General features: G+C 35.8%; 1 protein-coding gene across 6 annotated transcripts in view; it reads left to right on the top strand.

Annotated features, from left to right (window-relative positions):
- Qki (QKI, KH domain containing RNA binding) overlaps positions 1-24,330 on the top strand; it is a 90,330-nt gene extending 66,000 nt beyond the window's left edge. Inside the window, exons 4-7 of one of the 6 annotated variants that reach the window (XM_013352273.2) lie at positions 12,059-12,146; positions 13,489-13,764; positions 16,463-16,537; positions 20,258-24,330. In XM_013352273.2, coding sequence (XP_013207727.1) covers positions 12,059-12,146; positions 13,489-13,764; positions 16,463-16,537; positions 20,258-20,274 — 456 coding nt within the window. In that variant the 3' untranslated portion in view covers positions 20,275-24,330. The other 5 variants (XM_026787391.1, XM_026787395.1, XM_026787394.1 and 2 more) reach the window with 5 other exon arrangements.
- The last annotated feature ends 988 nt before the right edge of the window (positions 24,331-25,318 follow it).

Here is a 25,318-nt window from a genome sequence, read left to right as displayed (position 1 = left end):
AGCATCTGTGAAGCCAGTTGTGGATTCAGTTCCTGATAATGGGAGGCACTATAAGTAAAATGAAGTAATTCTCTTCCTGATCCACAAAATGTAAAAATGCCCTAATGAAACTACCTATTACGTAGCGTACCTACTCTAAATGCAATTTTTAAAAAGAAAAAAAAAAGCAACAATAAATGTTTTCACACACATATCATAATTTCAGAAAGGATTTAAAAATAATATCAGATGAAGAAAACAGGGTGTTGTTGCTGAGGTGGAGACTGAGAAAGGAGGTAAAGGACGCATGCCTTCATCTCTTGATCTCATTGTACTTTGCCGTCTTTCTAAAAGAAAACAGTTTCTGTATGAGATGCCAGCACTAAACTGGAGCGTTGAATTGAACAGTGCTAACCTTTGACTAGAGAGATTAATGAGACAACAGAAATTTACACTGATAATTTTAACAGACTGACATACCAGATGCCATTACCATCAGACAGCTTATGAAGTGTTTATCTGTGGGTTGTATGGCTTTATGGTAAAATTCTACTCCTATTTTCATGTTTACTCAGTGGTACATTGAACTTAAATATGAATGAGTTTTAATATACAGTTGAATTTTTTTGGAAGCTTTAGCATGCATGGGAATCTAAATTAATGTTAATTAAATAATTGACTGTTAACACCTTACAACAAATTCCATTTAAGGAATTTGAAATTTAAAGTTGTGATGATTAATCAAGAAATATTATGAAATTTGAAAATATTTATCACAACAAAATCATTTTAATTGCTTTTAAGAAATACCAATTATCAGCTGGGGGGTGGTGACACACTTCTTTAAATCCCTGCACTCAGGAGGCAGAGGCAGGTGGTTATCTGTGAGTTTGAGGCCAGCGTGGTCTAGAAGAGCTGGTTCTAGGACATGCTCCAAAGATAGAAAGAAACCCTGACTCGAAAAAACAAAAAGAAAAAAAAAAAAGAAAGAAAGAAAAGAAATACCAGTTATCACTGTCATTGCAATTGAGAAAAAATAAGAGGAATACTATTGTACAGTATCTATTTTTAAAGTTTTCATGTTTCTCAGGGGCTCTCCATTGCTTAGTGGCCTATGAATTTGATTCATAGTACACTTTTAATTATAGCCTGGAAATAAGTTCAAAGGTAATAATGAATGATAGTAAGAGGCATCTTGACTCTGAAATTGTTTCTTCTTAAAATCTTTTTAGCCCAAATTGTTAATGATCTGGTTAATTTAACTTCTTGACCAAGTACTACTAACTGAAATGTATGTCATTTTGGCTTTGTTTTATTGAGAAAAAGATAGAAATTAAAAGATGTTTAAAACATCTAACCAAAATGCATGTGGTTCCTGATGGAGCCACAGTGAGAACTTGTGAGAGTGTTCTCACTGCCTTTTTCTTCTGAATGGGGCTTCAAGTGCTGCAGTTAGTCTCTTAGAGTGTCAGAGCAGAATCACCATTGTGATTCTTAGCTGAGGATGAAAGGATTGGATGTAGGTCTGCCTGTCTGCCAAGCTAAATGAGTTGCCATGGGAATTTTCAAATGTGAGAGGCATTTACTTAAAGCAATTTGGTGGGTTTGAATAAACTAAACTTTCAAATTACAGGTTTGGAAAAAAGAAGCCAGTCCTCCTCCTATAGACAAGGTTTTTGTAGAGGACAGTGGTCTCATAAATCCTTGATGAGAATGAGTTGACTTCTGCTCCCATGAGGGCCAGTTTATTAGGGTTTGTGGCCTTACCATCACCCACAAACAAATGGATGAAACTTACATTTAAGGAAAGGCGATTTGTTCCAGATCTCTAGAGGAAAGTGTGACAGCTCTTATCTGTTTTCCTCCTGTATTAGCACTGCAGAATGTTGTATGAAGAATACTTTCCTTTTTATAAACAATAAAATAATATTTTAATTTCATACAGTGTGTATAGTAAATATTTTTACACCTACTAGACCCAAAGGATGGAATAAAAAATATTAAAAAATTTTCAAATCAAATGGTGTTCAGGTTTCATGTACATGTCAGAACAAACCTTAAATTTCCCGTGTCTCCAAAGAATTGTATTTTAATGTAACTTTGTGTATGAAATGACCCCCTAAATGCGTGAGACTGTATAATTGATTCATAAAATAGACGAGATATTTTGTGAAGCCTGTTAACACTTTTTAAGTCACTAGGCTGCTGTTTTATTTTGATAATTATAATTTGGCTGAAAATATTGTTCCATTTTTTTTTTTCAAAATTTATTACCAAGGTGATGCAGTCATGTTAGGAAAATAATAGTTATTTAATTAGTAAATGGCAAAGTAAAATATTTTTAAAGTGAAATACATGTCTTTTTGTTTAGTTATTTGTAGTATGGAGGCGAGCAGGTGTGCTTTTCATCCCGCCCTGCTCCCGCACTGCTAGCTTTACCCAAAATAATTACACAGAAACTGTATTCTTTTAAATACTGCCTGGCCCGTTAGTTCTAGCCTCTTATCAGCTAATTCTCACATCTTGATTAATCCATTTCTAATAATCTGTGTAGCACTATGAAGTGGTGGCTTACCGGGAAAGATTCAGCATTTCTGACCTGGCAGCTGGCTCCATGGCATCTGCCCAGAGAGGAGAGGCATGGCAATTGCCTCACTTCCTTCTTCCTCCCAGCATTCTGTTCTGTCTACTCCACCCACCTAAGGGCTGCCTATGAAATGGTTAAGGCAGTTTCTTTATTAACCAATGAAATCAACACAAAACAGAAGACCCTCCCCCACATCAGTCTTTAGTCTTTAGTGTATGCTGTTCAGTTTCACATCAGCTCATCTGAGTAGCATCTTGTACTCTTAATACTTGATTTGAATCATTGGTGAAACTTGACTCAATGGCAGGTAAGTTCCTAAAGGCCCACATCAGTGTAAAGGAAAAGCCATAGAAGCCCTTACCATTGCTGTCAAGTACCTTACATTCCAGTTGACATAAGGCTACTTGTGCTGTCTGTAAGGCCCTCTGCTTTGTGCTGTTTCTGGCACCATTTCAAGACAGAAAAGAACCTACAGAAATTAAACTGTACTGGCTGGTTTTCTTGAGGTTTATTTTTTGACTCCTAAAATAAAATTTAATTCAGTTCTGTATCAGTTATCTTTTGATAACACTTCTGTTTTAGTTGTCTTCTACATTAAGGTAAGAACATTTGTTCCAACTAGGTGATAAGGAGTTCCACTTCTGATTAGCAATCCATACAAAAGGGGTAAGAAGTGCGATATACTTTATATTCTAAGACTTTAATCAGAGTTATACATTGTTCTCTTAAAGACATCAGCTGCTAATGATCCGGTCACTGTTTGTCCTGGCTGTAATGCTTTCAGGCTCAGGCTTCTTGAAAAATCAGGGGAGCACCTCCCTGTCTTTTATATACAGTGATTTCGCTCTTGTTTTCTGTATGAGTGACAATTTTGCCTTAGTTCACATCTGAGATTGCCTTGTTCCCACTCTTTCCCAGCTAGTGTGCCATTGGTTCTCATTCTCCTCTCACGTGGCCACATCCTTTCTTTTGTCACAGCTCACTTGAAGCTAGAGCTGTCACACACACAGTCACATTCCAGTGACACACTTCTACTCAGCACCAGTCTAGAATTGCCTTGTGTTCCTGCATTGTCTTTTGGAAAGTCCTCGTCATCAGTTTTTCTTAATTACCAGATATATTAATTTTTTCTTCCTTCACCTTCTCTTTCCCCATGAGTTCCCCCAAAACCTGATTTGATCTGTTAAAGTTATACTTGAAAGTATTGTTCTGTAATGTTTTTACGTTTTTTTTTCAAGTTTCAAAGACTATAAGTGTGGAAAATGTCTGATAATGTATTTCATATAGTTCCAAAACTAGGTATGGCCGGATACACTTTAATCCCAGCATTGTGGCATAATAACAGGTAGATTTTTTTCCCCCTTAGTTAAAGGCTAGCCTTGGTTGAAGAATTAAAAATTAATCATCAATATTTGAAATTAAATAAAATTGTTGACAACTATTAATAGAAAATACCCATAAAATCTAGAATGTAATAAAACTTCAATTTTTATAGAGTAAGTTATCAATAAATTTTTTAAATATAATATAGATTCTTCTAGATTTGGAATGGGAATACTTTAGTCTGTTAGGTCCAAGTGTAGCTCCATTTGTAAGTTAAAAATGTTTTTAAGGCCCTGATTATGTTCTGCTAAATAGAATTATGGTCACTGTAGCTGGACCTGGAGCAGAGAGTGAATTGCTTGTGTAAAACTGAGAGAATCTACCTCCCTTAGTGATTTCAAGTGCCACAGGGGATTCCTTGGTGTGCCTGGCCTCTGGTATCTGTGTGGACCCACAAGTAATTTAAACATTCTTCTACACCTTGAGGCCATGCCACTGTCATCAGTGGCTTATAAGTTGCATTGGCCCTTTTGCTATAATAGTATTTGAGTTCTTTTTTTTTTTTTATTTGTTTGTTTGCCTACATAGTTTTATAAGTCAGAGGTGAACTTGCAGGAATTGGTTGTCTCTTTTGACTTTGTGGCTCCTGGGGATAGAATTTAGGTCATCATGTATGGTGGCAAGCACCTTTATCCATTGAGCCATCTTAACAGTTCTCTTTGAGTTCTTGATATGCTTTTTAGTACTTAACGTTCTCTTAGTCCCTTTTCTGTTTGTATTTTGCTAATAATTGTATGTTACTAAGTTCAAAAGTTTATTTGATATCATGTTAATTGATGCTATAATTTTTAATGTTACAAAGTCTAAGAATACACACTAGACATAGCTACAATGTGTGAAATTGTAAACCAAATTCAAAATGACCTCTTGTAATCTTCCTCTTTAAAGCATGGTGACTCTAGAGCTGCAGACATTTTGCTTACAGCTGACTTTGCTCAAACTTCTGAATTTGAGCTCGAGACTTGACCTGCGTTCTAGCAGCTAACCTAAATGTTTCACCAATTTGTGTAATGTTTTTTTATCAAGATGGACTTTTTACATTGCTGTGTATGTAGTTCCCACTTAAGAATTTGAGGAATAGCCAAGTGTGGTGGAGCACACATTTAATCCCATTACTTGGGAACCAGAGATTTCTATTATTTTGAGGCCAGTTTGGAGACTGTCAACAAAAACAAACACACGACTAATGATGCTACTACTACTACTACTAATAATAACAGCAACAATAATAATAACAAAAGTGGACATTTTGGATTTCATAAGATGAAATCCATAGAGCAATGTTTTTTTTTTTCATTTTAAATTTGTTTCATTCTTCAACTGTGACTAAACCAGCTTTTGTTGGCTACATGAGCAAAGCAGATGCTTTATTAAGACAATCTTACATTTTCTTCTAATTTTACTGTAAAATAATGCAATCAGTGGAGAACTAATATTGGTGCTGTGTGCTGCATGAGTTATTAAGATGAAATGAAGTAAGAAACGTACAGTTCTCTCTAAAATGTAAATGTTAAGTATTTTTCTTAAATGACAAACCTCTCGCTGACGCAAATAACCTAATTAGACCAAAAAGACGCCCTGGTTTAATGGATGGCAATACTCCCGGGTAGCTCCGGGAAAACACGAAGAGGTAAAGAGGTAAAAGGGGAGACCACGTGTTTATTCTCTGGGGGCAGTTTAAATAGCCCGTGGAGTGGTCTTGGCTTTCCCTGGAGGAGGGGTCACCATTTGGCAGGCTTTCTCAGAGGTGGAGTTTGGACTGAGGCAACTCCCAGGGGAGGGAGCTTGGAATGGAGTTTTCTGTCCAGCATTCCAAAAATGGATGCCAGGGGGTAGTAGGGTGAAGCACCCAACTAAATAATAAACAACTAAGTCCTTTGTATGAAGAAATACTTAATTGGGTGGTTTTGGTTTTTCCCTGACCAAGTTTCAACAGTCTGGAACAAGAACTACAATGCAGCTGGGTGGTGGTGGTGCAGCACGCCTTTAATCCCAGCACTTGGGAGGCAGAGGCAGGTGGTTCTCTGAGTTCCAGGACAGCCTGATCTACAAGAGCTAGTTCCAGGACAGGCCCCAAAGCTATACAGAGAGACCCTGTCTTGAAAAACTGAATGAATGAATGAATGAATGAATGAATGAATGAATGAATGAATGAATGAAGTAGTATAGTGCAGAAAGCCCAGTCTTGTCTGGTTTTACCACATAGTCAAGATACAGAAATTTGCTACCCTCCCCCCAAACACTTTGACTCATGATTTTGTTAGTGAAACAGCAGTCTAACTTACATAGAACTAAGGACTTTTTGAAAGATAAACAAGGTCCGCATGCACACAGAGTTCTTCAGCCATTGGTTCAGCTTTTCACTATTGGATTTCAATCAGAATGTTGGGAGGTTCTTTGATGTGAGAAACTGCATGGAAACTGCATCATAGTAGGTGCTTACTAAAGCATTTCTAACAGCTTAATCAGGAGACTCGCGAAGATGCCATGAAAAAAAAAAAAAAACAGGACCCCTGGGTCTCACAGAAGCATTTGGGATGAATTCGTAGTTTTATCATTGATCTTTGGGGATGAGCTTAGCACAGACTTCTTTCTGCAAAAGTTTGGCAGGACAGATGAGAGCTTTAACTTACAGTTCTTAATAGAGAATAAAAACCAAAGTTGGAAAGAAAGGAAATTGAATCAAGTAAACTTTAAATAATCTAGAAGAAATAATAAAACATGGCTGACAAAGTTGAACTTTGTTACAGACTGAGGTTGGTGATGTAAGAAGAAAGGATGGTTAATATGATCACACATAGCAGTCTAGGAAATCCAGGGTCTGTGCAGGGTGCTGGGCAACCACTGCCTTCTGCCTCAGCCGAGAAAACATGAACCAGGCTGGGCACTGGTAGCACACACCTGTAATCCCAGCACTTGGGAGGCAGAGGCAGGTGGATCTTTATGAGTTCAAGGACAGCCTGGTCTACAGACTGAGTTCCAGGACAGCTAGAAACCCTGTCTTTGGGGGAGAGAGAGAGAGAGAGAGAGAGAGAGAGAGAGAGAGAGAGAGAGAGAGAACTTAGAAAGGAATGAGAGAGCTCTTGAGAAGTGGAGGAGAATGGAGGTAAGTATAATATAATACAGATTTGGAAGCAGCTATAACCCTGGGGCTAGAAGTTGAAGCATAAGAGGTTTTACTATTATTAGATCTTAGACTTGGAGAAAGTTTTATGCAGACTTGAGAATGAAGCCTTTGATGTGTTAACTGTTTGGCCTCTTAAAGGAGTAGGCATAGCAGAGCAAATGAAAGTGTTGTGATTAAAATCCCTCGTAACTTAAAAAGAAACCATGAGTTTGAGACTGAGTGGAGGTAAGGATTATATAATCATATTTTTAATATAAAAAGTGAAAATGAACAAACTTATAAAATGTGGTTCCTTTATGCATTTATTTGTTCATCTTTTATTCGGAGTCTCTTCCCTCAAACCACCTCAATAGCCCACACTGACCTCACATTCCCAAACTTAGCTCCCTACTGCGCCCCCCCCTGCCCCCCACCCATCTCTCTGTGTCTTGCCTGTCTCTCTCTAACACACACACACACACACACACACACACACACACACACACACACACACAGAGGGTGGTATGGGGAAGAGTTGTTTGGAAATGCTCACCAGTTATAGAAAAGCATGACAACATGTGGCTGTGTATCACTGACGCTGTCTTAAGTAAACAACATAGGTTTCTGAAAGTAGTATGCCTGTGAGAGTCATCAGATGAGTCTGCACTGTAGAAAAGTAGTGCAGTCTGAAGGCTGCTGTGAGTGCTTCTAAACAGGAGCCTGCTCAGTTCTGAGACTGCTCTAAGGGGCCTCAGATTTGATTTTGTTTGAATAGAACTTGGAAACGAGGCTGCAGGAATCAGTTCTCCTACCATGTGGATCCTAAAATTAAACTCAGGTTATCAGGCTTGGCAACAAGTACCCTTACCTCTTGAGCCATCTTACTGGCCTTTAGCTCCACTTTAATCAATGCAATATTAATAATTAAACATGATTTTCTTCATAAAGTGCAGTCTTTGATGAATTCGGAAGGCAATTCCACATAAAAGGTATTGTGGTAGTGCTGAATGTGTGTAGTACCAGTGTACTGACGTGATTGGGTAAAGTCTAAGGGCTTTGGCTCATATTTAGGAGTTTGTTCTGTATTATGACCTTATAGAAAAATTCATTTTTCTGAGTCTTGGTGATAATGTGTGCTCATACTACAGCTTTATTGTGAAGTATGGTACTTAGATGATGAAGATTTTATATTTCATTCTAATAAAATAAACAGCACTTAAACTTTTGTACTGTATGTTAAAATCCTTTCAGTTTAATGGTATTTGACCTGTTTGTTACTTTGAAATAGCTTGTTAAAGCTGATGACATACTTACATCTCATTGTAACATATGTATTCGTTTAAATATATATTTATGTATGTTCATCAGTCTGCCATCCACAATTCCAAAAAGTTAAGAAAATTATCTTTACAACTCTTTATTCTGTATATATATATTTTGTCATAGGTCGGATTGTTGTAAGAGATTTTCCCGGACACTGGTAGAGATACTATGTTATCTGTGGTATACTATCTTTTTGCAAATCTAAAAATCTCTGTAATCTCAAGACTCTTCTGATGCCACGAGTTCTAAGCAAATATATATTTTTTAGCTTTCATATTTTAAAGCTAATTATGCTGTTTATAGTATTCTAATTCATTTATTTTTCCCATGGAATTAATCTATCCTATGACTCAGCAATACCACTTCTATATAGTTATCCAAAATAAGTTGAAATTTAGATTCACAACAATGCCTGTGTAAGAATTTTCATAATGTATTCTCAAACTAGAAACAAGCAAAAATCTATAGCAAGAGAATGAATAAAAAAACACCACTGGGCAGTAACAATCTGCTGCTACAAAAAACGTGGATAAGTATTCATCATAAACACTGAAATTGTGTGTGGCAGTATTCTCTTGAATTCTGGAATTGAAAAACTGAGCTATGATATGAGGAAAGCCATATTAATGTTGGTGCTTAAACACAAGAAGCTGGTGGAAACGCTCTGTCTTCATAGCATTCATCAAAACTGGCCAGGTGTGTCACTGGATATCTTGGGATGTTGTTGCCTGTAAATTATGCCTCATTTTAGCATGATTAGGTAGAGTAAATAATAAGTGAAACATTAAGGACATTGAAGGTGATAACATAAACAGTATAAAGTACAAATTTTTGACCTCATACAGGTTCTTAGGAGCAGTTTTGTGCCCCCCCCCCCAGTAATTATCACACCTGACATAAATAAGCTGACTTAAAAATACTATCTCGGTCTATAACTTGAGTTCTCAAAGACAATTGTGGTCTGTGAGAGAAGTCTTAGAAGGACTAAGTGAGAGCCTTTACATCATAGCATAACACTTACCAGCAAGGTTTCTTATCTGAATTTATGTTTGAAAAAAGTTTAGGCAAGTAAATATACTAAATTTCTGTCAAAATGGGGCCAGAAACAACCACTTTCACATGAAAATAATTCTGTAATGATTGTAGTCTAGTGAGGCAATAAACCCAGTATCCAGCTCTCCTTGAATAAAGAGTGTGACAGGTGGTAAGGATATGAAAGTAATAAAGTTCTTTCTGGAATATGACAGCTTTGTTTAGATTCTAAATCTGCCACATAATTGGAGGAGTCAAGGCATATTAATTAATTCAGGCTTCCACAGTGGTCACACTGGGAGATGTTTTATACCATCACTATGTGGGCAGCCCTGCTTCTTTAGGCTTTGCTACTTACCCACTGCAGTGATTTCTGCCCAGGTTTTAGTATTCTGGGACCTACAAATGACATGGCCACTTGTATGGACACACACAGATAGGAACACATACATTTCTTCTATTATCTTCCTCTCTGACGTTATCGCCACAGTTGACGTGGATCACATCTTAATAACAACAGTAAGAGTCCTACTCAAGCCTCTTTTTAAGCACATGCTCTCTTACAGACCATTTCTTCTTTTATGTTTTTGATGAAGGACAAATTTCCCCCTTGTTAATATTTTCATACTTTTTATGCATCTTTTTTTTCATTATGACTGAAAATAGTTCTGTTTCTTTTGTTTTCCTTTTTGAAAGTTTTCATATTTCATTATTACATAGATTAAATTTGAACCAACTGTTGATAAATTTTAATTTGCAGTATTAATATTTTTAATGAACAGATTTAGGAACTTTGATCATATTAGATATGTACTTCTTTCCAATAATAGCTCATGTATTTTATACTTAACCAAATAAGTCATTTATTTTATTCATCTTTATACACACTGATGAAGATCAAGGAATAATAATCTATCAAATATGCAAGTATCTTCTTCCTTTACTGCAAAGGAGACTTTTACAGTTATAGTGGCACATCAGATGTTTTCTTCTTAATAGTTTCACTTATGTGTTCCTTAATTTTTTTAATTCTTTAAGTCTGTGTGATTTATTAAATACTTAGCAATTCTACTTACTACAAATTACAATATATTAGTCAATCCCTATTCTAAAGATCTCATTTCAATTGAAATAGAAGACTGAGAAACTTGCATATGTATTAGTAAATATCCCTCCCATGTGGTGATATTTTGTTTGTGCTATAACAGATAAAACTTACCTGAAGATCAGAGTGAGAAGCTAGCCACACTGGTTATAGAGAGGCCAGGCAAAAGGTGGCACACACCTTTAGTCCCAGCACTTTGGAGAAGGCAAGCAGATCTTTGTGAGTTCAAGGCCACCCTGGGCTACACAAGAGCTAATCAGTGTAAAAGGAAACAGAGCCTTGCAGTGATGGTTCACACCTTTAATCCAGAAGTAGGGAGGTGGAGGCAGGATGTTGCTGAGCAAAGAGCAGAATATAAGGCAGGAGAAGACGGGAGTTTAGGATTCATTCTGAGGTTTTGTAGAGACAGGAAACCCCATTCCGTCTGAGAATTTTGTAGAGGTAAGAACTAGTGACTGGCTGCCGCATCTCTGACTCCAGAGCTTTTACCCCCAAATATCTGACTCCAGTTTTTTATTATTAAGACCAATTAGAACTTGTATTACACTCCCATGTCTCAAATGGACTTGCACTAAAGTGGGGGGACATTTGATGCCATAATCTTTAAAGGACAAACTTCCTATTCCTTTTTCTACCACTTCTTTTCTGCTTTGGCTACTTAAAACGTGTCCTGTAGAACTTACACGCTTGAACTTTGTCAGTAAAGTTAGGTTTCTCATACCAATCAATAAATAAATTTTAGTCAGGAGTGGTGGCACGCCTTTAATCCAGTAAAGCAGGAGGAACTCCGTGAGTTTGAAGCCATCCTGTGAGTTCTAGGAGTGAGATCCTGTCTCTAAACAAACAATAAACAAACAAAAATTAGTTCTAGCAAATACTTTGGGGATCAGTACACAGGGATCAGGTAGTGATAAATAACAAAATCAAGACTATTCTAATGGCACTTACTTTAGGAGTGGTGACATTCAACAAGCTGTAATTGAATACTGCAGTCATAGATTACAAGAGAATGCTGTGAAATATTAAGGTAGATACTGTGTTTGGGGAAGTTTATCTGGCCCTTGGATCGAGATTTGGTGTTTAGATTGCGTATGTATGTATTAAATGACAAGTACCACTGACAACTGAATTCAGTAGTTTGAGTAGTATAACAGTAATGACTTCCCGAGAGCAGTATTCATTAATGGAACGGGGTAAAGCCATGGTAAACGATGTAGCCTTCCTGGTTTCTGCCTATGTAGTCTAGTTAGTTTAGTTCCCCTTTCCCTTGTGTGTGTGTGTGTGTGTGTGTGTGTATCCTATGTAGGTAATAAATGTTATGATTATCCTAAATATAGAGGGCCAAAGATAGAATTGATAGCACTTGCTAGGTACATTGAAGGAAACCAAGAACAGTGGCATAAGGAAGCAGAAATAAGCATTTACAAATTGAGTGGTTATTTTTAGTTTCCATTTTTAGTTCTGAGTTACTTGATATACAGTTTTTAGTTGTGATATATGTATATACCGTCTCATACTTTTTGCTCTTGTTTCTCGTATGCAGGCCGAAGGAGAAGACAGCCTGAAGAAGATGCAGCTGATGGAGCTTGCGATTTTGAATGGCACCTACAGAGACGCCAACATTAAATCACGTAAGAATTGAGCCTGGGCAGGATTACACCTGTTTGTCTACAAGCCCATTTTCTTTTGGTACCACAGCATAAAGCCAGTTGAAGTAATGAGAACATTTACAATACAACCAAGAGCCTCGTTTTTTGTTTTTTTGATTTTTTTTTTAAATGCTTCTGTAAACAATGGCCTGTTCAATTTTATTTTATACCAGCATATCAGGTTTGGGATTGTAAATTTACTTTTCTGGTGAAGGGGTTCAGAAAGTGTCTTGTTGTGTTAACTATCCGGTTGAGAGTTTAAACTTGTTATATTATGCAAAAGACAAAATTTTGAGTTTTTTTTTTTTTAAAAGAGCTTATTTTAAGTGTCTAAATGAAATGGCTCTGCTGTTGAAGTCTTTCCTTTCCCCTTGCTTGCATGTTTGCATTCATGTTTGTTTGTTTGTTTTTTTTTCGTGTGTTTTGTTGTTGTTTTTCTACTTAAGTTCCTGTTTGAGTTCACAGAGGTCAATGGGTGAGAATAGTTTTCAGCCAGTGTTCTCCCTTCCATGGATTATGGCATAATTTTATAAGCTGTCTGAAAGAAAACAATGTATGTTTTGAGACAACATAAGGTTTATATAAACATACCATATTTAGAGCATTATTAATTTTAAGAAATTGAAGTTTGAAGGCATAGTCAAAATTCCCAAAGGTAGGAAATTCTGTGAATTTAACAATAGTTACTTTAAATGGTTGTCTTTAATTTGCTCTTAATAGTCATGAATTTAATGATAGGACTGCTTTCTGGATTCTTTTTCTTGTGCACTAGTTCCAGACATACCGGAAACATACACACTTAGTGCTTACTTACCTGACTTAACCCAGGTAGTTTCCCTTAAGCCTGAAGCCAGTGCTGCTCTTTGGAAATAAACCATATCTGTTTCTGTGGACTTCAATTATAATTTTTTAATTGCACCTTTTAATTTGAATGTTTTTTGTTTTTTGTTTTTTGCTTTGCTTTTTGGGTGGTTTTTTTTTTTGCGTGCACTTTTAGACTGACAATGTTTTATACTGAATATATCACTAAATGAACAGTATAACATTTTAATGGTCTTGGTCACTTTTTTACACTGGGTTTTTAATTTTTGCATTATTTTCAATCATGTTGTAAAGGGAAAGCTGATTGCTTTGATTGGTGTGCTTTGGCATTTTTGTGTGATTGATGCATGTACTAATGATTTCCTTTTATTTTTCTTCTTTCCTGCTTTTTCTTTTCTTTTTCCGACTTCCCTCTCATTTCCCCATATTTTATACTGCTATCCCTGTACTTCTTTCTAAATTTCTTTGCTTACTGTAGCAGCCCTTGCCTTTTCTCTTGCAGCAACTGCCCAGGCTGCTCCAAGGATCATCACTGGGCCTGCGCCTGTCCTCCCACCAGCTGCTCTGCGTACACCTACGCCAGCTGGCCCTACCATAATGCCTTTGATCAGACAAATACAGACCGCTGTCATGCCAAACGGAACTCCTCACCCAACTGCTGCAATAGTCCCTCCGGGGCCTGAAGCTGGGTTAATCTACACACCCTATGAATACCCCTACACGTTGGCACCAGCTACATCAATCCTTGAGTACCCCATTGAACCCAGTGGTGTGTTAGGTAAGTATGAGTCCATTACTAGATGGTTAGTGCATTCCTGACTGTGGTGCTCCACCTCCACCCCCCAGACTCTGAAATGATGTCTATCGAAATCTAGAGAGGCAATATAAGTTTTGATTAGGAAAGGTTGAAAAATAAATTTGTGTTTGTTTTAGTTCCTCACAAGAGTTCTCCCATTAAGTAGCTAGCTATACCTTAATTTGGTTTACATTTAGTGTAGTGTCTTAGAATCACTAGGTATACTTATCATGTACATTCTCAACCAGACAATGCTTTTATTGCTCAGGTGATTGAAGTTCTTGAATTTAAGGCTATTCTTGCCACTTTGTCCTAATGGCCTCAGCAGCTCTACCACTCAAAATTAGATTTGTTTTGTCTCAGAGGTTTACTTGCTAGCTGAATTTGAAAGCTCATTGAGGATTTATTAAATTTCTATTGTGCATTATTTAAATATTTATGATCACTTAAAGGATGCAATTAATAGTTGCAGTTTGAAGAATTTTCAGCTTCTGTCTTTTGAAGTCCTGGTAACATGACCAATATTTTACAGTTTCCATAGTCACTATGAACTAGATGACCACACATCAACTTAATAAATTCAGTCATGTTAGAGGCAAAAATTTAAGTCATAGAAACTCACAGGTTTACATGATCAAAAAGCTATATTCTTGAAAAAGACATTATTGATGCCTTTTTTTTATAGAGTGGATTGAAATGCCAGTCATGCCTGATATTTCAGCCCATTGACTTGCTGGATGAAGGACTAGAGTACAGCAGCTGTTATAGCACGACCAGTCAATGTGGAAAAAAAAAAACCTCTCTGTGCAACCCCACTGTTTTACCAGACAGAATTTTGAAACTTTTTTTTTCCTGAATTGTGTATGACCTTTGGTGCTGCGTGCTTGCTATTGATTTTTTAGAGCTTTGATCTTTTAAAGGGCTTCCCCAGCTTAATATTAATTGGAAAATCTTTAATGAACTTGGATACAAAGATTTAAACTTGAAAATGTATTGTTCATTTAAAGAAAGCCACAATGTTCTGTATGTTATCTGTGTGTGCATGCACCTACGTGCCTTTTGTTTTATAAACAAATGCATTTTATTGTAATGTTTTCTGTCTGAATCATTGTATAAAATAAGTCAGAATTATACCACAGAAATGTTAGTGAGCAAAGCTGTGTTTTGTTGTACATTTCTTGAAGCATTTTTTTAAAAATAACATGTAACCTGTAACCTTATTTAAGTTTTCCTTTCTATTAATACTCTGTCCTGTAGCCCTGTGCATGCTCCTTCCCCAGCACTCCTCTCTGCTGCACTCACAGCATCTGTTCCTGAGGAGTTACTACTCTTGGCTTTCTGCACGTCTGGGGCTCCTGACTCTTAGTACAAGAGTGCCCTAGTTTTGCCAGATAGAATTATATTTCTATGCAATCTGCATATCTAAAATGAAAAATAGATTCTCAACCAGTTTACTGCTTAGAGAGAGCAAGAGGCACTGCTGTAAAATTTCTCATTGAAAAGCAACATGTTTTGTTTGGTTGGGAAATCTAAAATTATGAAGACTTGAGTATTAAACTAGGAAAATTCAGAGCAAAATGTGCAGATACCCAATTAGCATTTTCAAGGTTCTTAATAATAAGTACTAAGTGATAAAAATACCCTTATGATTATTGTCGTTTATTGCTTTGCCACCTAAGCAGTAAAACTATGATATCGGCCTTCTGGAGAACTGAAAAAAATATTTTAAATTCCCATTTACAGTAAATTTGCACACAGATAACATGCATGCTTATATATCCAGTCTCAACATTATTTTAAAATAAGCAGTGCCCTTCAAAACAGATGCAGACATGTGTGTTGGTGGTAGTGAGGAGATTGGTATTAGCATCAAGTCTTCATTGATGACTAATGTTTAATTCCCTTCCTTTTATCTTTAGGTATGGCTTTCCCAACGAAAGGCTAAGAATTCAAGAACGGTCTTAACTGAACCCTCATCAGATCTGAATTTAACCAATGCTTAGTCTCAGCAGCCTCCGGGGAAAAGCTTAGCCTAGCAGTCAGTGACTTACTTGCACTTTTGCACATAGATATAAAGTAAAATGATGTTATTAATTTGGATTAGTCTGTTATACTGCAAAGCAACGGTAATTTATAAAAGGAGTGTATAGTAGTATACTGACTGCTAAGTGTACTGTACTGTTTGCTTTACTAATCACCTAATTCATTGCAGTTCATACTTATTGACTCAAAAGTTTAAAACCACAATCTGTAGGCTTTAAGAGTTGCTTTTTAAACCTTTTTAAGTAATAAATTCTGAAAGTTAAGGTTAGCAAATACTCGTCAGTATTAAATGTGGCATTATTTGAGTAGTTCTGCTGCAAGAAAGGCACTTCAGTGAATATGTGACTAGTAAAGCCCACTACGTCTGATCTCAGAGAGCTTGTGAGACACTGTGACTTGGGGACTGTCCATGAAGGGATGAAGTAGTGGAAGGCCAACCTGTTCGAAACGAATGCAATATTGGTAGATGCATATATACATGACATACTACAGTTAATTTTAAAACTACTGTGCCTTAACGTGTTTCTTAAGCCTTTTGTAGTAAGTGAACATTTGAGATCCATTTTGATAAACCTGCTGTCGATGTTTCCCTTATGTATGTTTTCTAACTTTGTCTTGGTAATTGCAATTTAACTAGGTGCGGTGGCTACTAAAGTTCGAAGGCACGATATGCGTGTCCATCCTTACCAAAGGATTGTGACCGCAGACCGAGGTTAGTTTAGTTCTGCAGTTCTTGTTTATAAACAATGCGCTGGGTGTCCATAAAGGTTGCAACACCACACCTGATGGAAAAATGTAATTGTTTACCTGCACACATTTCTTTTTCCTTCCCTAAATTAATTTAATAATTGATTGATTTAAGGTTGTTTTTTTGTGGTTTTGTTTATGATTTTTTTGGTGGTTTTTGTTTTTGTTTTTTTGGTTTCTTTTTTTTTTTGTTTTGTTTTGTTTGGGTTTTTGCCCCTTCCCTTTATATTTTAATTTATTAAATCTTCTGTTACATGTCCTAAGATTTATTCCAGTTAAAACATAAATTAGTCAATTTGAGAAGTTATTAAATTTTTATATTACCTTAGCAATTTTTAGTAATAATTATTGCTAAAACTTACCCTTTAATTATTCTGAATATTTGGGTTGGTACTGCAAAATGAATTGAACAGATGATGTGTTCATGAGAGAAGTAAAAGAATTGCTTCTGTGTAATTTTGGAGAAAACTGAAGATTTATTTTTCATTTTTCTATATAATAAAACATTGAGCCACTATATAAATATGAGGGTATACATGTCAAGTATTTAGCCAAAATCAACAGTCAGGACTGTGAAAATAATTTCTTTTATGATACTTTTTAATAAATTAGAAAATGAGTTCCCTCTTACTCTATTTCTTGCCAAAATGGATCCTTTGATTTTGTCTTTTGCTGCTAAAATACAATACCTGAAGTTCAGTAAACTATCCTGAAGTTCTGTGGTATGTGAGATCCAGCTGTTTGGATATCCTTTTTGACTAACCTGTGACTGGAAAACAAGTCCTCATTTTTCTCACTTTCATATTTGTAATTTGTGCCCTATATATGCCCTTGGACCCATTTTTAAATTATTTATTCTTATTCGAAAAATGGTAGTTTCGGTTTTTTGACATTGAATTGTTTTTTACTTTTTTGTGTGGTGTTTTGTTTTGTTTTTTTAATTGCAAGATTGGAGCCCCAAGAAAAGTAGAAAAGGACCTAGCCCACTTGACGTGGTTACTCTTGAATACGCACCATAAATATTGGACACAGTTGTTTTGTGTGTTAGAAATAAAATGCCTTTCCAAAGACACCAATGATATTTATTTAATATCATATATGCTGAAAGAGTCCTGAAAATTTTAGCTGCTGTATTCATTTTTCTGTGGTGTTTATTTGTTAAACAAAATAAATCCTTTTCCGGGGGAACATCCATAATAATAATACTCCATGCAACTGTGCCGAGTGTGAGCATATCGTCCATTCGAGGAAGTTAGATGGGGAAGGTCACTTTAGGTGTGGGTGTTATCATATGTAATTGAAGCTGTATCATACCGTTTAAAGTCTAAAATAATTCTCTTACAGAGTGTTTTGATTTTGAAGTAATTTTTCTTTTTAGATTTTTCTTTTGTCTTAGGAGACTTTCTGTCATTTTGTTAACACAACAATCCTTTTTCACTTTGTACTCCAGAGCCTTCAGGTAGCTGAAAATATTAGACCAAGATCTTACTACTGTGTTCAGAAAATGGCAACACATTCCATACATGGCTCATTTGTAGCTGTGTTTATTTTGATAGTTATATTTGTATTTGAAATGCAATGTCAGCAAACCGAAATGCCTTTCCTTCCCTCCATCCCTCCCTTCCTCCTTTCTTCATCTAGAAACAGATGGCTTACACTTACTATCACCACATGTACTACTCATTGGGTCTAAGGGAGATGACCGAAGTCCTTGACTTGCATTATTTTATGATACTACTGTTCTATTTTTTTTAATTTAAAAAAATCTTTCAAAGAGAAGATTATTATTAGCATTCATTTGATACAAGGACACAGCCCAAGGACACACAACCATGTAACTATTTGTGAGCATTTAGAGTGGTTGCTTACTGAAAACAAATCCACCACCATGCTTATTTCAAAATTGGTTTGAAACTTAAAGACCAACTGACTATAGTTGTAATGAACTGTAAGTGATTTTTTTGCACAGTTGACATAGCTGTGTGTACTGCAGGAAGCCAGGACATGGCAGAGGATGTATTTTAGATGCACTGGATATGATAGTTTGCTTTGTTAAATACTCCACACTCAAATGTCATTAGAAACTGTCCATGCAATGATTTGATAAAAACCGTTACTTATACAAATTAAATTTTGGAGAGCAACATTTTTATTTTTAAATTTTAAATAAAATTCTACTTCCTTTTAAGAAATTCAGGGAAGTTTTGATTATATTGAAGATACAGTATTTTTGTAGTATTTATAAACTGTCCTAATTGATAAACTATAGAAAACATTTTTGTCATACAAAGGTAAATATTATAGAGAGCATTTAAACCCTGTGAACATTACACCTGCTAAGTCTGAGTTATGAAGTGGCATAGAATCTTAACTTTGCACTGAGCATCTTTTCATTCACATCTCTCCTGCCTTTGTCACAGTGGCAGCAACAGTACAGAAAGTTCTGTCAAACCTCAGAATAGAGTAGAAATAATTAAGCTGTTGAATGAGTCTTAAGAATCATACTACTGTTAAGTGGACCAAGTTTGGTGAAGTAGACTGTGACAGGCTGATTCAGGAAGGAGCTACTCAAGGACATTTGGAGTGATAACTTTTCCACTTGAGAACTACTTTATGTTTTACTGTAATTTTTAAAATTTTTTGTTCTTTTTTGTTATTTTGCAAAAGAAAATAGTATTTACAGGTGGCTTCTTTTAAAATATAAAAATATAAAGCAGGAATGTATATGAAATGTCAGATTTTATTGTATTTGCAGAGTATTAGCTTTGAAATTGAATAAAGAAAGCTATTTGTAGTTTTAAAATGCCTTATTGGTATCAGTTAGAAATTTCTTCTATTTTTTATGTACTTAGAGTTCTTTGAGGTATAGAGTTTTAAATGGCAGGATTTTACAGTGTTTACATGCAAGTGCATTTTATAAGTGTTCTATATGTGTAAATTAGTATTTCAACTGGAACATGTTGGCTGGTGCAAAAGGCCTGGCCTTTTCTGGTTCCCATGATGTTGCCTACACTGCTAGACTACAGTATTGCTTTGTATCATGAGGCCAAGAAAATTCCATGTTGTTTGTAAATAGAATAATTGAAAAAGCAATAAACATTTATTGAACAAAAGAAACCTTGTTTGGCCCAGAGTTTATGTTGAACCAAATTATTCATAGTAATTTAAATTTCTTTAGATTCATTTCTGTTAATCATCAGTTATTAATAATCACATCCATCATTAATAGTTGCTTTATTGCTTGCATCTGAGAGTATACTAATGCTTAATAGCAGTCAGATTCTCATAACTGCACTGACTGTTCAAAGTTCTTTATACCAAACCTATTCATCATTGTTTTCCAGTTTCCTTCATTGACTGCTACTAACTATTAGTTGTTAGCTGTATTTTATTTCTATTTTTTCTGTTAACAAGTTGGGGTTTTTCAAATTATTTTTGTGGGAGTGGGCTCTTCTTCATTTATTTGTTCAAATCATGATATGAAATTGTCATGATTTTTATTGTATTCTGTAGATGGTGTCAATCAGTTTGTCAGAATTCAACATGCTTTTTTTTATTAGTTGTATTAGTTTTCATGTTGTCATTAAGCCGTCACTAGCTGAAACTAATCTCTTCTCTATCTTTTCTTTTCTTTTTTTTTGTTTTGTTTTGTTTTTGTTTTTTTTTTTTGTTTCTAACCACCCAGCCGCCACCGGCAACTAACCTATGACCTTCTGACCTCTGAACTCTTCACCCAATGATGACCTGACCATGCCTGCCTGCTGATCAGTTAACTGGTAATCGCCTTTGCTTGCCTGTCGTCAGTGCAGCGAGCTGAGGCACTTGTCCGTTCGTCTTACCATCTAACCAAACAAAAGACAAAGAAATTGTCCTCCAACTCTGCTTTTCCCCCCTGTTTGGGTGAAAGTGGTTCTAGAACCTGCACTGAATAGTAGTAAAGCAATAAGGCCCGATTCATCCCACAGCACTGATCATCTTTCAATGCCCACCCCAAGCGAACGGTAAGAAGGCCTCTCTTAAGATGGGGAGACAGATGGCCCTAACTACTCAATGACAGAGGCAGTTACTGTGAGAGACTTGTAGGACTCTTTTTCTTCTCATAGCAAAGTCAAAGCTCTCTCTCTGAATGTACTGTGTGACAATGCATCATGCATGAACCTTCGGTCAGGGATGTCATTGGTGAAGTGACTTCAAAAGTATTCAAAATTTGACATGCTGTTTGTTTAGTCACTACAGTGCCCTCAAAGGGCAGACATTGCAGCCTTTTTATATTGCCTGCCAAAATTTGAAGTATTAGAACAAAGTGTGCCATGAGAGAAAAACTTAACAAGGAGTTTTGAAAAGTAATACAAAGAACAAAACTGCAACACTATTTTTAAAAAGTTGAGTATCTTAGTTAATTTCCAAATCTTTATTTTACACCACCTTAAAAATTATTCGAGAACAAGGTACATGCATTATGTGTCACATTACTGGGCAAACTGTTCAAATATTTTTTTTAAACCTCCCTGTATAGAAAATATCATTAAGGATGTAAAAGCCATGCTTGCCTATTTGCTGTATACATGTAATGAAATTGTAGATAACGTGTAGTGCATTGAAACAAATGAACAAAAAGTAGATACTTTTACTATACAAGGGTGCTGGTGCAGAAAAAATATATATATTTTTGGAAATGTAGCATTTTATACTTTCAAGTGTTATAAAAAAAGAAAAAGAACAAAGAAACCCTTTATTTCATTAAATGATTTTTTCTGGTGGTTGTCAAGAAACAAAAGACCAAAAGAGCCTTTTTGTCTTTGTTTTTTATTTTTTAAGTATTGGAATAAGTCTAAAGAAAAAGAAAGTGCCTTATTTTCCTTCATGGTCATTTAGTCAAGTGTCCTGCAAGAGCAGCTCCTCCCTCAGAGTAAAAGTTAGTGCATGTCCTCCATCGCCCAGTATGTGAAAGGAGATACGAGGGGAAACATATGAGTTGATGGTCTAAATTATATGATTTGTGTCACGTTCTCTTGATGCCAGTTTGCCAAATCTGATACTGTGAAAAAAAAAATGTAATAGCTTTTCTAATGTCTGACTAGTAAATTTAAAATGTCATTCTCTTACAAATCATAATTGAGTTTTTTTGGTTATTACCGTCTTCAGTGTTAGCCCAGAGGATTCTGAGGTTAGAAAAAATTATGTGAGATCTGAATATTAGTTTACAGATGACATTAGAGCTTTAATTTTTTCAGAGAAGAGGGATACGTTTAATTTTTTTCTTAATAATTGGAGATAGTTTTAATGCCTAACAAACTTTTTCACAAAATAAATCATCAAAATCCTTTATTGTGAAAAAAGTGTTAAGTAACCCAAATTTAATCAGACTTTATGTCATACCAGATACCTTGTGTAGTCCATCTCTGCTGGCTTTAGTAACTGTTTGTAAACACCTTTTTGTCCTCTTTTTAACTTTAAAGGAATGTGGGAATCTAGCATCACAGTGCATATAAACACTCAGCTACATTCCTTTCATCCTCAGTTTCTCACAAAGTTCCAACAGTTCTCTAGTTGAAGCAGTTTGTGTGCAAAGCCTAAATACTTGAGTTCATAAATTTAATTGCTCAGTACCAGAGGTGGCAAATCTCATGTGATAGTGGACTCCTGGCTCATCAACTCATGCCCTCTTCCACACCTTCATGGCTTCACAGTCAAGGTCAGCAGGAAGCTCATTGGGCACCTTCATGGTGACCTCGCCATTATTCTGTCTCTCTTGGAACCATTTTCAGTTTATTTACTATGCAATAGACAGTCGTTGTTTGTACTCAGCTAGCTTTGGTTTAATGACCACGGCTTTGTCTTTCTGTTACACACGTGGTGATTCTGATTTATTTACAATATATGCTGTGCCATTTTGATTTTTATTTTGTTTGGTTGGTTGAATAAATTTGCGACACTCAGAACACTTGAGGTGATAGTTTAAAAAAAAAAACAGTACCAGTATTTGATCCAGTCTCATCTCAGCCGTGTTATACCTGGACATTTTAGATGTTTATCAAAGGTCTTTTATGGGGAAGAAAGTAAATCTGTAAACAGTAGACGTGTGACGTTTATGAGTAACGCTGGCTCTGAACAAACTTCTGAAAACTTAGTTGACAATGTTTTGTGTCAACTGATAAAAGCATGACTTTTGGAATCTCTGAATGCCTTGGTTCTCAGTATTATCACTCTATTGAATTTTTTTCTTATTAAAATATGTAGTTTTTAAGACTTTTTTCCTGACAGTATTATGTAATTTTTTAGCGTGGGTAGATGGGAGTGTCGCTGGTATGTTACCATACAGCTGACATGTATTTTTTGTCTATTCTTTATTATCTTAGTAGTTTCATGCTATGTATGTACCATAACCAACCTATTGCCTATGAGAAACATGTAAGATAATGTATTTACAGCCATTGTTACAAGTTTATAATGTATTTTTCTATCTTGTTTTATATGTATGTTATATAACATTCAGAAGAATTTTTTTCTTGATTGAGAAAAGGATACAAAATGCAAAATCCACAATTTTGATAACTGAAAATTGCCAATTGTTTTGCAGTACTTTATTATATTGGGTGTCTTGTCTTTCTTGGGCTTTTAGTTAGCTGATGAATGAATACATTAGACACTTCTGGGTTTTAGTTGGGATTTTACATAGCTTGCATTTTAATTCTTTTGTTCTTTGCTGTTTCTATTAACCCATAGCATTATTTTAATAAATGTTATAATACCAACCTACTAACTCTGGACTATGTCTGTTTATTAACCTTTACATGTTTAATGAAAAAAAAAAAGATAAATAAAGTCTCAAGTTCCTGGACTAACGTTGAAGAACATGACCACAGATAACATAGGGTGACTTGTTTTCTGTGTTGTCTGTCAGCTGACAGTTGTGCACACTACTGCTAGAAGCTTTTGGGTGTTCTGGCCTTTTACCTCGGAGGGTAGGTGCAGTAGATGGGAACAAAGTGGTATCTGTTTGAGTCGTTCTCATTATGGCACTGGCCTTTCTGCATCTACATTACTAATTGCACACTTTTATTTTTCCTGCTCTACCATAATCCCTGTCTGCTGACAACACAAAGAGTAAACAAAGGTTTGCCTTGATGATCACCTTGAGAAACCAGTCTGATTCCTTGTTGAACCATTTCTACGAACAGGTCATTTTCAGTCCCTTCATAATTTAATATTTTCCCTGTGTTGTTTAGCCAGCTGCTTTTATTAAAGCTAGTCTGTTTCTCTGGGCAGTGCTGCCAGTCTTGTCCACCCCCTCCCACCCCCACCTTCAGTGTGTTATGGATCTCTCTCAGGTGGCTTTCCTCTTAGTCACTTTCAGAACAGCCTAGACAACTACACAAGAGGTGCAGTAGAAGCGAACACTGTAATCTGACATGTGTTGTTCATTTCTAGCATAGACATACATTTAGGATTATTTCCCTATCCCGTGCTCCACTTGGGTTTGTTCTGTGTAGAAGGACCTCTGAGTATAACTTCTTTTAACATTTCAGTCTGTATGTTGTTCACAAATTTATAATTTCTTGCATGAAAAAAATCCTTTAACATTTAAAAGAATGAGTTTTGATTTTATATATTATGCTTTACATTTTGAAATTATATTTTAGAGTCCTTAAAATTAGGAGCTGAATTATAGGATAACTTTGTGTGAAAGCATACTGTTAAAATATTTGTACATATGTGAAGCTTAGAATAGCAAGACTAGTTTAATAAAACCATTGATCACTTTTGACCCTGTCCACATGTGGAATAATCTCTAATTAGAGGAGGAGGCTTTGTAGTATCATTGGATATGCAGGTTGCATTGCCATAACCACGTGTGTAGTGCTGTATGAAATTTTGAATATGCTGTCAGGCTGCTGCCCAAATTTTCATGGTATTTGGCACAACAGTCGATGAGGAACTTCTGTGCTGTTAATATTCTCTGAAGCCTCAGTATGCAGTAAGGATACTTCATGTATGGCTGTGTCTTATTACCACTGTTCCTACTGAAAATGTTGTTCAGAGACAGTCTCATATGATGCAGATAGCATTGCAAGTCACATTTTTATATTATTGCATAGTATTAAACAGCCGTATTGCTGGGGTGGGGGAACTTTTAGAGTCACTTTATTGTTTGATGCTATTTGATGGAATTATTACGTATGTGTTTTCAAAAGGCTGTTGATATTAATGTTCTTAGTAAAGCATTTTTCTTTTTCATTGGGTAAAATATCTAGGAAAACATGAAAATTACATTCACATCATTGTAGTGCACCATCTTCATGTATGGCAGTGCCCATGTGAGGGAGTTGTTAAAGCCCCTAAAAAATGATGTTTGTTTGCACACGATAGAGGTGTTTGGCGAAAGGGTGCGTGCGTGCGTGCGTGCGTGCGTGCGTGCGTGTGTGTGTGTGTGTGTGTTTTGCAGGGAGGGGTTGTTTGTGTGACTGGAAGGGGATGCCTGTCTAATCCTTGATGACAGCTAACTGGTACAGCATTCTTGGCCTCTGATTTTTTTTTTCCTGTCAGAATGGAACATGTTACCAAATTATGCATTAATTAAGCTAAATTTATTCTCTGAAAATTTGTTGGTCCTCCCACATTTTAAGTGTATAGGATAATATATCTTGTTACAAAGCATTTAATACCTTTAAAGTGGGAATAATGGCTTAATCCATTTTATAGATAGTATCACTTAATCACATATATTTAATGATTGGTTTCTTCT

This window comes from Microtus ochrogaster, linkage group LG9 (assembly GCF_000317375.1).
Source record: "Microtus ochrogaster isolate Prairie Vole_2 linkage group LG9, MicOch1.0, whole genome shotgun sequence".
Classification (NCBI taxonomy): domain Eukaryota; kingdom Metazoa; phylum Chordata; class Mammalia; order Rodentia; family Cricetidae; genus Microtus; species Microtus ochrogaster.
Note: the sequence above shows the minus strand (reverse complement) of the source record. Positions and strands in the feature narration are given on the sequence as shown.